This window comes from Narcine bancroftii, chromosome 2, assembly GCF_036971445.1.
Source record: "Narcine bancroftii isolate sNarBan1 chromosome 2, sNarBan1.hap1, whole genome shotgun sequence".
Taxonomy (NCBI): domain Eukaryota; kingdom Metazoa; phylum Chordata; class Chondrichthyes; order Torpediniformes; family Narcinidae; genus Narcine; species Narcine bancroftii.
Window position 1 is genome coordinate 141,542,135 of NC_091470.1, and position 14,634 is coordinate 141,556,768.

General features: G+C 42.2%; 1 protein-coding gene across 10 annotated transcripts in view; it reads right to left on the minus strand.

Annotated features, from left to right (window-relative positions):
* The window catches only part of cfap74 (cilia and flagella associated protein 74), a 157,829-nt gene that overhangs the window by 12,984 nt on the left and 130,211 nt on the right, over positions 1 to 14,634 (minus strand). For 7 of the 10 annotated variants that reach the window (XM_069918261.1, XM_069918259.1, XM_069918263.1 and 4 more), the window contains 6 exons: positions 12,221 to 12,336; positions 10,945 to 11,079; positions 8,166 to 8,275; positions 6,692 to 6,747; positions 5,096 to 5,215; positions 4,125 to 4,277 (listed from right to left, as the gene is read on the minus strand). In XM_069918261.1, coding sequence (XP_069774362.1) covers positions 4,125 to 4,277; positions 5,096 to 5,215; positions 6,692 to 6,747; positions 8,166 to 8,275; positions 10,945 to 11,079; positions 12,221 to 12,336 — 690 coding nt within the window. Of the gene's footprint in view, positions 1 to 4,124; positions 4,278 to 5,095; positions 5,216 to 5,872; positions 6,039 to 6,691; positions 6,748 to 8,165; positions 8,276 to 10,944; positions 11,080 to 12,220; positions 12,337 to 14,634 lie in introns of those variants that run through there. The other 3 variants (XM_069918267.1, XM_069918262.1, XM_069918268.1) reach the window with 3 other exon arrangements.

Genomic DNA, 14,634 nt, shown 5'->3' on the forward strand with positions numbered 1-14,634 from the left:
GGAGGTAAAGATAGATAACTGGTATTTTAGCCTGAGTCCTCCTTCAAGGTATGAGTAAAAAGCAAGGAAGTGTCTGAATTAAAAGGTGAGGGAGAAGGTAAGAAATTAGCAAGGGAATAGTGCAGGGAGTTGAAATGGGTGGCCACTGCGAGATCAGCGCCACTACAGCAGACAAACGAGGTGCTCAATGAAGCGATCTCCTAGTCTCCAGTCCCTCCGATGCCGAGGAGCTATTCTCTTCTCCCCAGCCTTTCAATTCATAACTTATGTGTGGGTAAAAGTTGTGTAATTATTTTTTACATGGAGGGTGGTGAGTGTATGGAACAAGCTGCTAGAGGTGGTACAGGATCCCTACACAAGCAAATCAGATTAGTTTGGGTGAGAGTTTTTGGGTTATTATGGGCAGATTGGACTGAAGGATCTGTTTCCACACTGTATGACTCTACGATAGTCCCTGGAGCAGCGGCGGCCTCTGGCACCAAGGGATGCTTCTTCTGTGGTCATCACCAAGAACTCTATGTCCTACTAAAGACTCCATCTGCTCTGGTTGTGGTAAGAAAGGGCACTGGGTGAAGGTCTGCAGGGTGAGGGGGAGCACTGAGAGGTCCAACGCGTGGGCGACCCCTGCTGGGCTGACTGAGACAAGTCCAAAGCCCAATCCCATGACCTCTCAATGCCAGTGTTGTGTGCCATGCCTCTCTCTGGGGCTGCGTGGTGAAGGCAACAACGCGGGAAACCCCAACAGCCATCTTGCCGCATTTCAAAACTGGCACCATCCTCATCCGATGAGGAGGGGGAGCAGCCATATTGTTGCACCACATGGTCTCGCCATCTTGTTGGTTTTCAAAATTGGTGCCAACGGAAGAGGGAGGGTGGCCATCTTTCTGCTCCTTATGGCCCCCGCAATCTTGCCTGCCCGACAATCTGCAGGGGGGAGCGGCCCCAGCAAGGGGAATGACTACATCTCTGGAGTCCTGGCAGCGATGGTGTTGGACCAGGAGATACATGCCAACTGAACAATTCTCCAATCAAGGTGGGGGTTAATGGGCATAAACTGAAATGTTTAATTGACTATGGCTTGATTGAGAGCTTCATAGACATAGAGACAGTCCAAAAAGTTAAAGTGTATCCTTCTAATTATCATTTTTTTTTTAGCATCCCATACTCAGTCTGTAAATATTCAAGGACATTGTATGATTTATCATCTTTGCCGGAGAGGAAATTCTGTAGTTCAGAATGTATGTACTTGAGAATTTATGTTCTGTTTGGCCTTCACTTGTGTCACTGGAGTATTCTGGTTTTCTTCCTCCCATTACGGTTCGGAACAGAAGGTCACAAAATTCTGATCCCTTTTGTTGTCCCTCCACACTGAATATAGATCCACTTCTGCTGTTCCTGATTCTGAGTGCCGATTGCAGACCAATTACAATGAAAAGCAGGTGCTACAGCGCTGAGGACCGGGCATTCATCAAGGCTGAGACACAACAACTGCTTGATGAAAACATTATTGAGCACAGTACCAGCCCATGGAGACCTCAAGTGGTTGTGATAAAGGGGGAAGAAAAGTTCAGGCTAGTAATTGACTATAGCCAAACCATTAATTGTTTTACTCTCCTGGACACATACCCCTCCCTTGTATTTCAGACATAGTGAATGAAATTGCGCAGTACAAGGTTTATTCAATCATCGACCTTAAAGCTGCTTACTACCAGTTGCCAATCCGTTCCGAGGACTGTCCCTACACCAATTTTGAGGCCAATGGGAGACTCTATCGGTTCCGGAGAGTTCCATTTGGTATCACAAATGGGGTCTTAATCTTCCAGAGATAAATGGACCGAATGGTGAATGTATTTAAGTTGAAGGCCACCTTCTCCTACCTCAACAACGTTACCGTTGTGGACACTCTCTGGAGGACCATGACGTCAATCTCCATAATTTTCTTCATGCAGCTGAGGCCTGGAACTTCACTTACAACACCAGTAAGTGAGGGTTCAGGGCTAAATGCCTAGCCATCTTGGGGTACGTGGTGGAGAATGGCATCATTGGCCCTGACCACGAAAGGATGCATCCCCTGTTGGAACTCCCAATCCTGAGAACCACAAAAGCTCTGAGGAGGTGCCTGGATTTCTTCTCATATTATGCCCAGTGGGTACCTCAATATGCAGACAAGGTTCATCCCCTCTTTCCCACTGACAGCTGAAGCTCAAAACACTTTCATCTATGCCAGAAGCCACATTGTAAAGGCCACCATGAATGCAGTAGATGAGAATGTACCTTTCCAGCTGGAAAGTGATGCTTCAAATGTAGCCCTGGCTGCAACCCTTAATCAGGCAGGTAGGCCCCACAAAGTCACAAGCTTCAGAACTCATCACTGGAGAAAGAGGCTCAAGCCATTGTGGAGGCCATCAGGCACTACCTGGTGGGCAGAAAATTCACACTCCTCACAGACCAGCGATCTGTAGCATTTATGTTCAATAATACAAAACGGGGGAAAATTAAAAATGATAAAATCGCTCCATGGAGGATCGAACTCTCCACCTACAACTATGATATAGTCTAGCACACCGGTCAGTTGTGGTCACTGCACAATGAGTTCTGCCACCCAGGCATCATGCGAATGGCTCACTTTCTCAAGGCATGCAATTTACCCTACTCAGTCGAGGATGTCAGGGAAGTGACCAAGGCTGCCAGGTCTATGCTGAGTGCAAGCCAGACTTCTACTGCCCCAGCAAGGCCAACCTGATAAAGGCATCCTGGCCTTTCAAACAACTCAGTGTTGATTTCAAGGGACCCCTCCCCTCCACAATCAGGAATGCATACTTCCTCACAGTCACTGATGAGTACTGTCATTTCCCATTCACCATTCCCTCCCCAGTCACATCCATGTCATCCATTATTAGAGCTCTAGACTCCATTTTTGCCCTGTTTGGATATCCCAGCTATATCCATAGCAACCGGGACTCATCATTAATGAGTGAGGAACTACGTCAGTTCCTGCTAGTAAGGAGCATTGTATCAGTGGGATGACAAGCTATAACCCCTGGGGGAGCAGGCAGGTTGAGAAGGAGAACACTATAGTTTGGAAGGCTGTAAAATTGGGCCTCCGGTCCAAAGGACTTTCTGACTCATGCTGGCAGGATTTCCTACCCATGGTGCTCCACTCCATTAGGTCACTACTCTGCACTGCGACCAACACAACTCCTCATGAGCTGATGTTTTCTTCTGAGAGAAAGCCAACATCAGAGACCATCCTCCCATCTTGGCTTACAATACCAGGACCAGTGCTGCTTCAAAAGCATGAGAAGGAGCAAAACTGACACCCTGGTCAAGAGAGTACACCTACTCTATGCCAACCCCACTTATGCCTATGTGGCATATCCAGATGGCAAGGAGGACACTGTCTCAATCAGGGACCTGGGACTTGCCGGAACTGAGGGTCCATTACCTCAAGGGACCCAGGACCTACCCAGGGTTCCCTGGGAAATACCAAGGGGCTCAGGCGGTCCCAGCCACCCCTCAACCAGAGCCAGATTACCCATGCCCCGAGGCCCCGGAATCATAGGAGGAACATGGAAGTCCAGAGCCCACCTGCACTATAGTGCTCTGCCCATACCTCCAGACCTCCTAACATGTTGAATCTGTAAATATTGTACTTTTTTTTTCTATGACTATACTATGTTTACCTGCAGGCTTCATTCTAAAGGAAGGAGTGAATGTAGTGAACTGGGAATTCACTACTGATGTGATAATCTAAGGACTGGCTCCTCCCCCAACATCCCAATATAAACCCTGGATTCCAACCAAAACCCCAGTTCAGTCCAAAGACCATTGTGTGTTATTCTTACTGAATAAAAGCATGCTGTTCTCCCTCTGGTCTTGAGTGCTCTCAGTCACGCAACAGGGTGGAAGCTAGGACTAGCTGGATTACTTTTATAAGGACTGTTAAAGACCTGATGGGCTGTATATCATCTCCTATCTGGAACCATTTTGTGGTTCTGTGAGTTTTGCTGCCAGCTCATGGATTAGAGAATGGGTACCAACAAAGAATTAACACCTTCCACAAAGGAAAGAAGAGGAATCCAGTGGGAAATTAAAACCAAAAATTTCTCCTCCAGGTCACTCACCTGAAATGTCATTGTCCTTTTTTGATTTGCAAGAACATATCCCATGTCCAATACTTTTTCCACAGAGCATGTCACCTTTGGGGCGACTCCATACCCAGTCAGGACAAGGGAAATGTTTGCTTTTGCTGTGCTGATTTCCATGGACTCATAAAACTGTGAGCAGATGGAGGGGTTGTTTTAGCTACAAGCTCTGTTATTTTATTGGCTAAAGATAATTAATTTTGTAACTACCCAAAGTAGATAAGCTAAATTTTATACTGCAGTGAAAGGACATCAAAAAAATAGACAGTAACAAAAAGCAAGGTTTTGTATTCGCATTCAGTAACTCATTATGAATCTATTCAATGTGCACTCTCCTTATTGGTTACAGGTATTGGCTACACATCATAAGTTCAAGTAACACAACATGTTTTCTTTTTCAGAACATGATTATTGCAGGATGGTCTTCCCCCCACCAGTTCCCTTAGCCTGCCTTTTTATTACAGGATGATAATACCTTCAAGTTAGTTGGTGGTTACTTTTGCTGGTGATTAGAGATGGAACGGTTCTGAGAATTGCTGTACTGAGCTCAGCCCCATTCATTTCAAAGGTCCATGAATTTTGTTTGGTTTTGGCTCACTGGAAAAGCTGCCAGGTTGGTCAGGTAGAAAAAGAGATCCCACACCCAGCCCAGAAACAACTCTGGTGGAATATATGTCTCAGGAGTGTCTGCACATCCACCAGTATCACCTCAGAGTGTTCCCAGATCTTTGCTTACACCACTGTTGCTCTATCTGACTGGATCTAAAGCCTGCAGTCCCAAATATGCTGACTACATGGGGAGCAAAGTCTTGCAGTAAATGTCAGCATGGTTTTAATATTCTGCAATAAGGACCTCTCAGCTCAAAGTGGAAACAAGTGTGAAGTTCATCATTAATTCTTTTATGAACTCACTTAATGCAAATAAACTAAATTTAAAAAAAATGCATCACCAATTTACTCTCTGTTGGTGTGAAGGAAAAAATAAGATTCTGAGTTTCTCCTGGTTGAAGAGCTCGAAGAAAGCTTAACAGCTGGAAGGGTCCACCAGGATCCAGCACAGTCGCCTGGAGCTGTCATTTTGTTGGTTAAGGATTCACTTGAATAAGAATGGGATAAATACATAGGGGGTGATACTTTGGCTCATTAGAAGAGTATATAATGCCACACAATTGATGGAAACAATTAAGGCATGAAAATGTCTAAATGGGATCATTACGTCCAAAAAGGAGAAACTCTTCCTCAGAGAGTGGTGAGGATGTGGCGATTGCTGTGAGACAAGTGCAGAGTTGCCTTTAAGGTTCAGTTGGATAGATATCAGTGAGAGTAAGGATTAACAGGACAAGGTTTTTGGGTGGAGGAGGTTCTTTTTCTTTTAAATTAGTTATACAGTATGGTAACAGGCCATTTTGGCTCACAAGACCATGCTGCCAAATTTACACCCAATTAACCTACATCACTGGTACATTTCAAGTGGTGGGAGAAAACTGGAGTCCCTGGGAAAATCCCACACAGTCAAGGGGAGAACATACAAACTCCTTACCGACAGAGCAGGATTCAAACCCTGGTCCTGATCGAAGGCACTGTACCTCTATGCCAATTGTTGGCATAACATGAGTGATATGAACTCCAGCACTGACTAGATGGGCCATATAACCTATTTGTGATTCTAAATACGAAGTAATAACTATGATTCAATTTTAAAATGTCCCTTTTAATTCCTGCTATTTACCAAGTGAAAAAGTTATTACAGGACACTTCTGACCGTAGCAGCAGGCCAGATGTACCCAGGGGCAGTGCAATGCTAGCCTTGGGCTGCCCCATGTTGGCTTGGTTCATTTCCATTCTCCTGCAGCACTCCAGGCTATTCATATATCATCGGTCACCTACAATTAGCTGCGTGAAGAGTTAATGCAATTAACAACACATTTTAAACAAGCAGAACCAATGATTCCCAGATGATTACCATCTGCTACAATTCTGCTACAATAGATATGTGGAGGAAAGCCATTTACCTCCTGTGCTGAGGCCCAAAAGAGAGGGTAAATAAATCCATGCTCCTCCACTGAAACACCTGGGTCCAGGTGCCACAGCAGCATAGCAGGTAGTGCTGTTAGCTTAACTCCAAAGACCCAGCTTCAACCACGACCAGCCGTATTGTCCATATAGAGTTTGTGTGTTCTATGTGAGTAACTCCTGGGTGCTCCATGTTCCCAAAGCACACTGGCTAGTTACCTGGCTCCTGTGAACTCCTCTTTATGCAGGTGTTTGGGTCAAAGAATCAGCGTAAAATTGATGGGCATGGAAGAATATGCAATGCACAAATGTGTTGGAGAAACTCCTTACAGACAGTGCTGGATTTGAATCTCGGTTGATGGGGTGAGCATAGCTGTTGAGCTAACTGCTACACTAACCGTGCCACCCTTGGCAGAGAACTATGGGAAATCATGGATCCCATTATTTGCAGTGCTCATGGTGAAGGGCAATTCATATCTTCAAAATGTTTTTGGAACATGGAGTAGCTGAATATTGTTACAGTGAAAGGATACATCCAGGTCGTCTTGAGAAATATTCTGAACCATGACTTTTTTCAGGACTCTTTTCCCTGCAATAACAGATTAAAATAAATGGAAGAAATACAAGAAGTGCAGATGCTTGACCTATGGAGCAAACAATGAGTAGCTGGAGGGACTAAATGGATCAGGCAGCATCCAGGGGTCAAAATGGTCAATCAACATTTTTGGTCAGGACTCGTTATCAAGACCACTTTAAAGCAACCAATAAGAAACAACTGGTTTTCTCTGTGTAGGCTGCCTGATCCATTGTTCCTCCAGCTTCTCCTTATTCATGGTACATTCCTAAAGATTCAACATTGGGTAATTATCAGAGCTGACACTGAAAGCCATCTGCTAGAATCCTTTAAATGGCTCCCAATTAATTACCATTATCTTTGAATGTTGTTTAAGTGTTTTCACTAAAGTGGAAAGTAGTGGAACTGTTTGCCATTTCTATTTCAAGAGAGGATTTTATTCAGCAGAAGGCACAAAATCTCTGTTGCCATCCACATGCGAGCATCAATGTGAAATTGTAAGATCATGTGAGATAATCAATCTCTTTGGATCAAAATGACACTGTTTTCATCACGAGCTCTATCCAAGATGGCATTCAAATACTGTGATCCAGTAGAAGGGAACACAGAGTGTCTCTGGACTAGTTGACATTTAAACTCTGTAAATTCCAGCTAGTTTTAAGTATTTGGGTTTTTACAGGACAATCGTTGACATTAGACAGTGCTCTATTCTAATAATGCCACGCATTTCTGTCTGAGAGCCAAGAGACATGACAACACTCAATTTATAGCTTTCCCCCCTATAATAGATACCTAATACTTAAGAGTTTCTCCAAAACAATCTGATCAACAATTCAAATGCTTCTGATAAATGGAAAAATATTCAAGGTCCAGTAAACAAATTCAACACTAGATTAATTAACAAATGTTTCATGTAAATTTGCATAGTGTATGAAAGTTGGACCATAATGATTAACTTGTCAATGTGAGATTTAATTGTAGAAATAGATGGACACTGGGACTATGTACAAGACTGGAGATTTGGAATCACCATACTCAATCTTTTGTCCCCCTCTCTACGTGTTGGCTGATGCTTGAGAAAACCTTTGTGTAGGCTCACCAACATCTGGATTTCAGGCATTATTGCCAGTGAGGTCAGAGACTGATTGTGGCCTTGCCTGAAGAGAGACACTTTAAGCCTTGGTTGATTTTTCCCTTTCTTAGTCAGGGCAATGACAGCCAGGGCAGCATTTCGACTGCAGCCTTCCTGTGAGGCCACGGCACAGGGTAAGGGCCCATTCAAGATGTTGAGACTGGCATGTAAGCTGTGGCTCAGATTTGAAATGTGACATATATTATTAAGGCATTAAACTCCTAATGAATATGCAAACCATGCTTAAATTTACAATGAATTAAATTAAAATTATAATTGGCTCCATAAAATATTTAATTACCTACTGCATTCTCTCCAAAGTTCACAGTACTCCGTTTGTTACATGGGATGACTATGAGTGGTGGGGCAACTGTGGGGCAATTAACCTCCAGATATAGGGTGTTGTGAATGCTACAAACAAATAAAGCAATAATAGTTATTCTCACTGAAAACAAAGGATAGATTGTTGATTTGCCACCAGACCAAAATCCAGTTTATCACATAGAAACCACCAGTTTTATTTCTAAACCAAAAAACATATTTCATAATTTGTTCTTCACAAAAATTATATTCACTATTATATCAAATAATACTAAATAAAATTAATTATAATTTTTGGAAGAAAACTTTGAAGAAGCATAAATATGCTGCATACATCTGCTGATACTCTATTGCATCTCTCTGCAAGGTATGTTTGAAATGACATTTATAGGATGGACTTGAAATCATTATTGGAAACACAGTTGAAGACATCAATAGGCTAATATGATTAGTTGAAATTTATAAATATCTGAATATTGTGATAATTGTTATTGGGAACTAATTTTTTTATTACAAACATATTGTAAATGCAAACATGCTGCTTCATAACATCTATTCCTTTAGCAGAAAATAATTTTCTTATTCAATATTACTGGGCAGAGTCCTCATCCCTCATGACCACTAGAAACATCTCAACTACATCTGCCTCTCCCATCTCCACCAAAGGCTAGCTCCTTGAGTATTGTATATATGCATGTAATAGTCAATTTTGGTGACCAATTTTTCAGGTCAAATTTGGGGGGAGGGGGTCAACTTTTACACAGATTCTACTTTTGACTGTGATAAGTACCTGCATCATTCATAGTGTCAGTAGCTCAGATGCCCAGGACCAGGTGGTAAGTCTGCATTCAGAGAGTCAGGAGATCATATTGGTGGGTTGCTGGGGCCAGGATCCGTGGTTGGGGCATCGGAAACTCAAATAGTCAGGCGGTTGAGGCGAGGATCCAGAGTCAGGAGCTAAGGTAGGCAGGCAGCTGGGGTGTCAATCCCTGGCTGGGGCATCAGGAACTCAGATGGGCAGGCAGCTGAGGTGAGGGTCCATGGTCAGGCATTGGGATCTTGGATGGGTGGGTAGCTGGGGCAAGGATCTGTGATCGAGGCGTTGGGAGCTAAGATTGGCAGGCATTTGGGGCAAGGATCCATGGTCAGGGCATTGGGAGACTGGATGGGCAGGCGGCCGGGGTGAGGATTAGCGATTGGGGTGTTGGCAGCTTGGATGGGCGGGGCCAAAAATAAGGGGCCCAATTTTATACAGGATATACAGAAAATACGTGATTTTTGGGCCAAAAAGGGCAGAGTCAACTTTTACATGGGATTGACTATTAAAGAGTATATATGGTAATTAGCAGGAAAGGGAAACCAAGCTAATTTTTCTCTTTCCTAAAATAGCAGCAAAGAAAGCATTCTTGGTGGATCTGCTGGTGTCTGAGCTGAGACCTGCTCATTAAACTAAGGGGGAAAAACACAATTTGAGGTGTTTGTTTTTCTGCTCAGAATCACCGTTAAGTGTAACAAATGAACTATCACTGGTGTTTAGTTGTTTGTTCTTAAATTGGGTCATTATCTTAGCAAGTTCAACACTTCTTAGAATCCTACATTTCCAGAGACAACACAAGATTCTAAATCCAAATAAAATGATCGCCATGGAATATAAATTACCTTGGGAAGGTTAAAAGGCATATAATGTGAAATGCATCTCCTCCAAATTGTCAGTTAGCTTACCAGCACCCCCCCCCCAACTAGCTGAAAGAACAGGTAATGGGACCAAGTGCTTTGGTAAAACACAGGATTCTGTAAACACCCTGGTTAAGTGAAAAAACACACAAATGCTGGAGAAACTCAACAGTGCCTTTATGTAGCAAAGGTAAAGATACATCACCAACCAATTGCTTTGGCATGTTGTCATCTCTCCTTAGTACTCTATTGTCAGAATAGAGATGAATGTATGGTTAATGAGAAGAAGCTGTATTTACACGTTTCTCACCAACATATTCCAATTACAAAATGCAGCCATTTTTCCTGTACTAACAAAATTTTCATTACCATCACCATCAGCTTTAACACAACATTTAGTACATTTTAAATGGAAAGTTCATCTTATCACGATTGTAAATAATTTCCAGTTGGACACAAAATCTAAAGTTTTACTGTAGGTGCCATGCATGACCAAGAGGTATGTAATGCCATCAGCATTTCACGCAGAAATGACCCTACCCAATTGTGATTATATTTGGATCTAAACCACACCCTGGGATCTTTAAAAACACTGGTTTAAGTATCTTTTTTACAATGCTGGCTACTCATTTATAATATCATAACTAAATATATAACTAAACATGAACCCCGGAAATCTTAAAGCAATGTTGATAAGTTCACTTTAATTAGCAAGAAGTAATATTTTCTTGGTCACAGAACTAATGTGAATACTATTGCACATGAATAGCTTTACTATAATGCTGGTCTCACATGGATAATTGATGTAGGCACAATAACTTTGACATCATGTACATGGAATTGTTCATATAAAAATAGAAACTGTAGAATAAATTTAAAGACATTCCTTCATCCTTATGTTTGGATGATGGACAAGAAGCCAAAAAACACACTTCAATTAAATCACTTCCACAATGTTACTCCAAGGAATACATGACATTGTCAAGAATCAAGGAAGATGGATATGAAGACAAAACAAAAGAATTGAGGGTTGACATGTTTAAACAAGGAGAAAATTGAAAATACCAGCAATACTATTACTTCACCTGTAAGGAGGGAAGCCTTCCTTTTTATGGCTTGTTGTATCTCCATGCTTAATAAAACAGGGAATGACAAAACTATGGAACTGTTCCTTGAAGCTCCTCAGCAATGAAGCAAGAGCAGCATTGTAGTCATCAGAACTGAAACAAAAGGACAGGGCATTTGAAGAGAACATTTAGCTTCTGAACCCTGGAACATAAATTAAAGCCTGCCAAAGGTTACAGATCCCATAAAGCACATCTGGATCATCACATAATATGGCACATTCTGAATTCAAGTTAGAATTGTGCATAAAATTATGATTGGAAAATACTTGCATATCATTTTTTTAAAAAAATTATGTTTAGACATACAGCCCAATAACAGGTTATTTTGGCCCATGAGTCCATGCCACCAAATTACACCCAATTGACCTACAACCCCGGTACATTTTGAAGGGCAGGAGGAAACCGGAGTACCCAGAGGAAACCCACAGACACAGGGAGAACGTACAAACTCCTAACAGACAGCGTGGGATTCAAAACCACAGTTGCTGGCGCTGTTAACAGCATTGCACTATCTGCTGCACCAACCTTGCCATTTTAAACTTTATTTAAATGTAATTCTAATTGTTATACATATGTTTACTGGTTCTGTGTTTACTTTGAATGAACAGTGCATTCACTGCAACAATATTTCTATATTAAAGATATAAGAAGTTTGGATGTGTACTATGATTACAAATTAAAGTAGTTGATATTGAGGATGTGAGATAGATGTGAACGTGGTGGACCAGACTAATCATAGCTTGGGTGCAGGCTTGGGCCTTGACTGCCGACTGTGCTGGGAACTTGAGCTAACACAAGGAATGCAGCTGCAGTTGTGGACAAGACCATCCAGTTATTGAACCAACCAGCCTCCATAGGTCAGTATTCCTCCCTGATTGTCCCTCAGGAGATCTTAGAAGCCCTTGCTCATTACCGACATTCATATTTTAAGATGAGGGTGACCAACATTTCCACTTGGAATTTGAACCTAAAAGCACTTGGCTTCTCCATGACCCGTGTAACTGATTTGTTCATGGAAGAAAATAATGAATTTTATTTTCCAAATGAGAAATTATTGTGTTAGATTGGCAATGTCAGGTTCCAACAAGAACTGGAAATGCAAACTGCAGTTTCTGTTGGTGAAGCATGTGCACCTGAACCCCCCTCTCTGCTTCTGCAGCCAAAGCTCTATGTCAGAGAGTAACCTGTCCCTTCACGAATGGACAAAGACCAAGCAATTAACGGTTCCACTTACTCTACAGCAATGTCTGATGGATCAGGAGGCTTGAATGGAGTGTTGAGTTGTGGTTTGAGGGAACTTGAGCTATGTTCTTTTAAATCCTTCTGTTTTGATTGTGGTTTCTTTTTGTTCTGTAGAACAAACCAAAGGATAAAACGGTTCACACCAAATGACCATAACTGCAAGTTTCACAGTAGTTAGGGATTGGGATAGGATAATCTGATGTCTGAACTGGGGGAAGGTGGACCTTAATATCATTAGGCAAGACCTGGCCAATGTAGACGGGGAGCAACCACTTCTCAATAGATCTTCATTCAGGTAAAGGGAGATTTTTTAAAAGTGAAATAATGGGAGCTCAGATCATCCTCATTCCCATGTGGTAAAAGATAAAGATGACAGGTCCAGGAAGCCCTGGAAGCTGAGGATAGTGAGGCCTTAATGAAGAAAAATGGAAATGTACGGTAGATATACAGCAGTGAAAATGGGGATCCTCTTCAAAGGTGCGCAGTCAGGTGCTTAAAATTGAAATTAAGAAGGCAAAGAGGGGCCACAAAAGATCACTTACAGATCAGATAAAATCTGATGAATTTTCCTGAATAAGTACATTGAGAGCAAGAGGGTGATCAGGGAAAAACCAGGTCTGTTCCATGCCAAAGCGCCAATCTATGCATTGAGTCAGAGGACATGAAAATACAAGAAAATGAGATTAATGTAGGATTGGTGTGAATGGGAGGATGATGGTTGGTGCAATAGTGGACTGAATCTCTGAATAATTCAGGCAATTACAGGCCTGAGTCTAATGCCAGGGCTACAGAAACAATTAGAAAAAAATTGATGAAAAGGATTAATCTGCACTTGAAAGGCAGAATTGATTGGGGAAAGTCAGCATAATTTTTTTGTGGGAGATCTTGTCTAATTAAATTTGATGAGGGCAATGCAGTTGATATAATTTTCATGGTCTTCAATCAGGCTTTTGACAAGGCCCCACATGGAAGTGTGGTCCAAAAGGATCCTAAGTAAGTTAGTAAATTAGATCCAAACTTGATTTGGTGGTGGGAGACAGAGAGATGTGGTGGAGAGATGGTATGCCTAAGGGATTGCTGCTCAAACATTTGTTGTATATTATACAACAACTTTGATGTGGGGGTGAGAAGTTTAATTAGTAAGTTTTCAGGTTGAAATTGGCAGCGTTATTGACAGTGAGGAGGGTAGTTTTAGACTATAGGATGACATTGATAAGTATGCAAGTTGGGTAGACAATGACAGTTGGAATTTATCCTGATATGTGTGAGTTGATGCATTTTGGTTGGGTGGGGGGGGGGGGGGGGTGGGGTAATAGGACATACATAAAGAACAGTAGATCCCAAGAAAATATTGAACAACAAACAGACCTTGGTGTACAAGTCCAAAGCACAGGTAGGTAGACTGATGAATAAAGCATATGGGATGCTTGCCTTTATTAGTTGGAGAATATAGAAGCAAGGCAGTCTTGGTAAAACTAAAACACAAGTATGGTCACTGCTGGAACAGTTATGTGATTCTGGTTACCACCCTCGGGAAATGATGTGATTGCACTGCAGTTGAGATTCATCTGTTCAAGATATTGTGTTTCAGGCCTGAGGAGAAACTGGAAAATCTGGGTTTGTTCACTGTAAAGAAGAGGAAGTCAATCAGGGTACCTGATGCAAAATATACAGTCAGAGATGAGAAGATAGAAGAAACTTTTCCTCATTAAAGAACTAAGGTGTTGTGGGCTCAGGACTGAGTGCTGGGAAACAGGATTAGTATATTTAGGCACATCATGGTGAGTGCAGTCATGGGGTTAAAGGACCAGTTTCTGTGATGTATGACATCACTGGTGAAGGGTTTCACTTACTGCCATAAAAGGTAGACATTTTTCCTCCCCCCATCCCACAATCCCATTCTTATTTCCCAGTGGCCAGGCTGTTTATTCATCCTCACATGTCCATCATCTCCCCTTCAATTCTTTTTGCACTACAGGGCAATTTACAACAGCAATTTGGGACGTGGGAGGGTACCAGAGCACTTGTGGAAACCCATGTAATAGAGAGGGAATGAGGAAACTCCACACCACCGGCTGCAGGGGTGAGGATTGAACTGGGTCTGGGAGCTGTGAACAGCAGTACCAACTGCTGTTACACTATGCTACTTCTGTATAAAAGATCCGGTAGTGTACAGTGCCTCTCTGAGTCATATTGTGGGGTGTAAATGACACAGCTTGAAGACGACCTGAGGACCAACTGTAAGCGCAGATGGCTTGGTGCTGTTCACAGAGCAGACCATTGATTCGAAAACAATTAAAATGACCCTCAAATGACATTTTCTTCCAGTAACATTGAACTTTTCCAGTCAGAATGAAACAACATGGTTTAATATGCAGTTCTGTGAGAATTGCTTCACAAAACTAC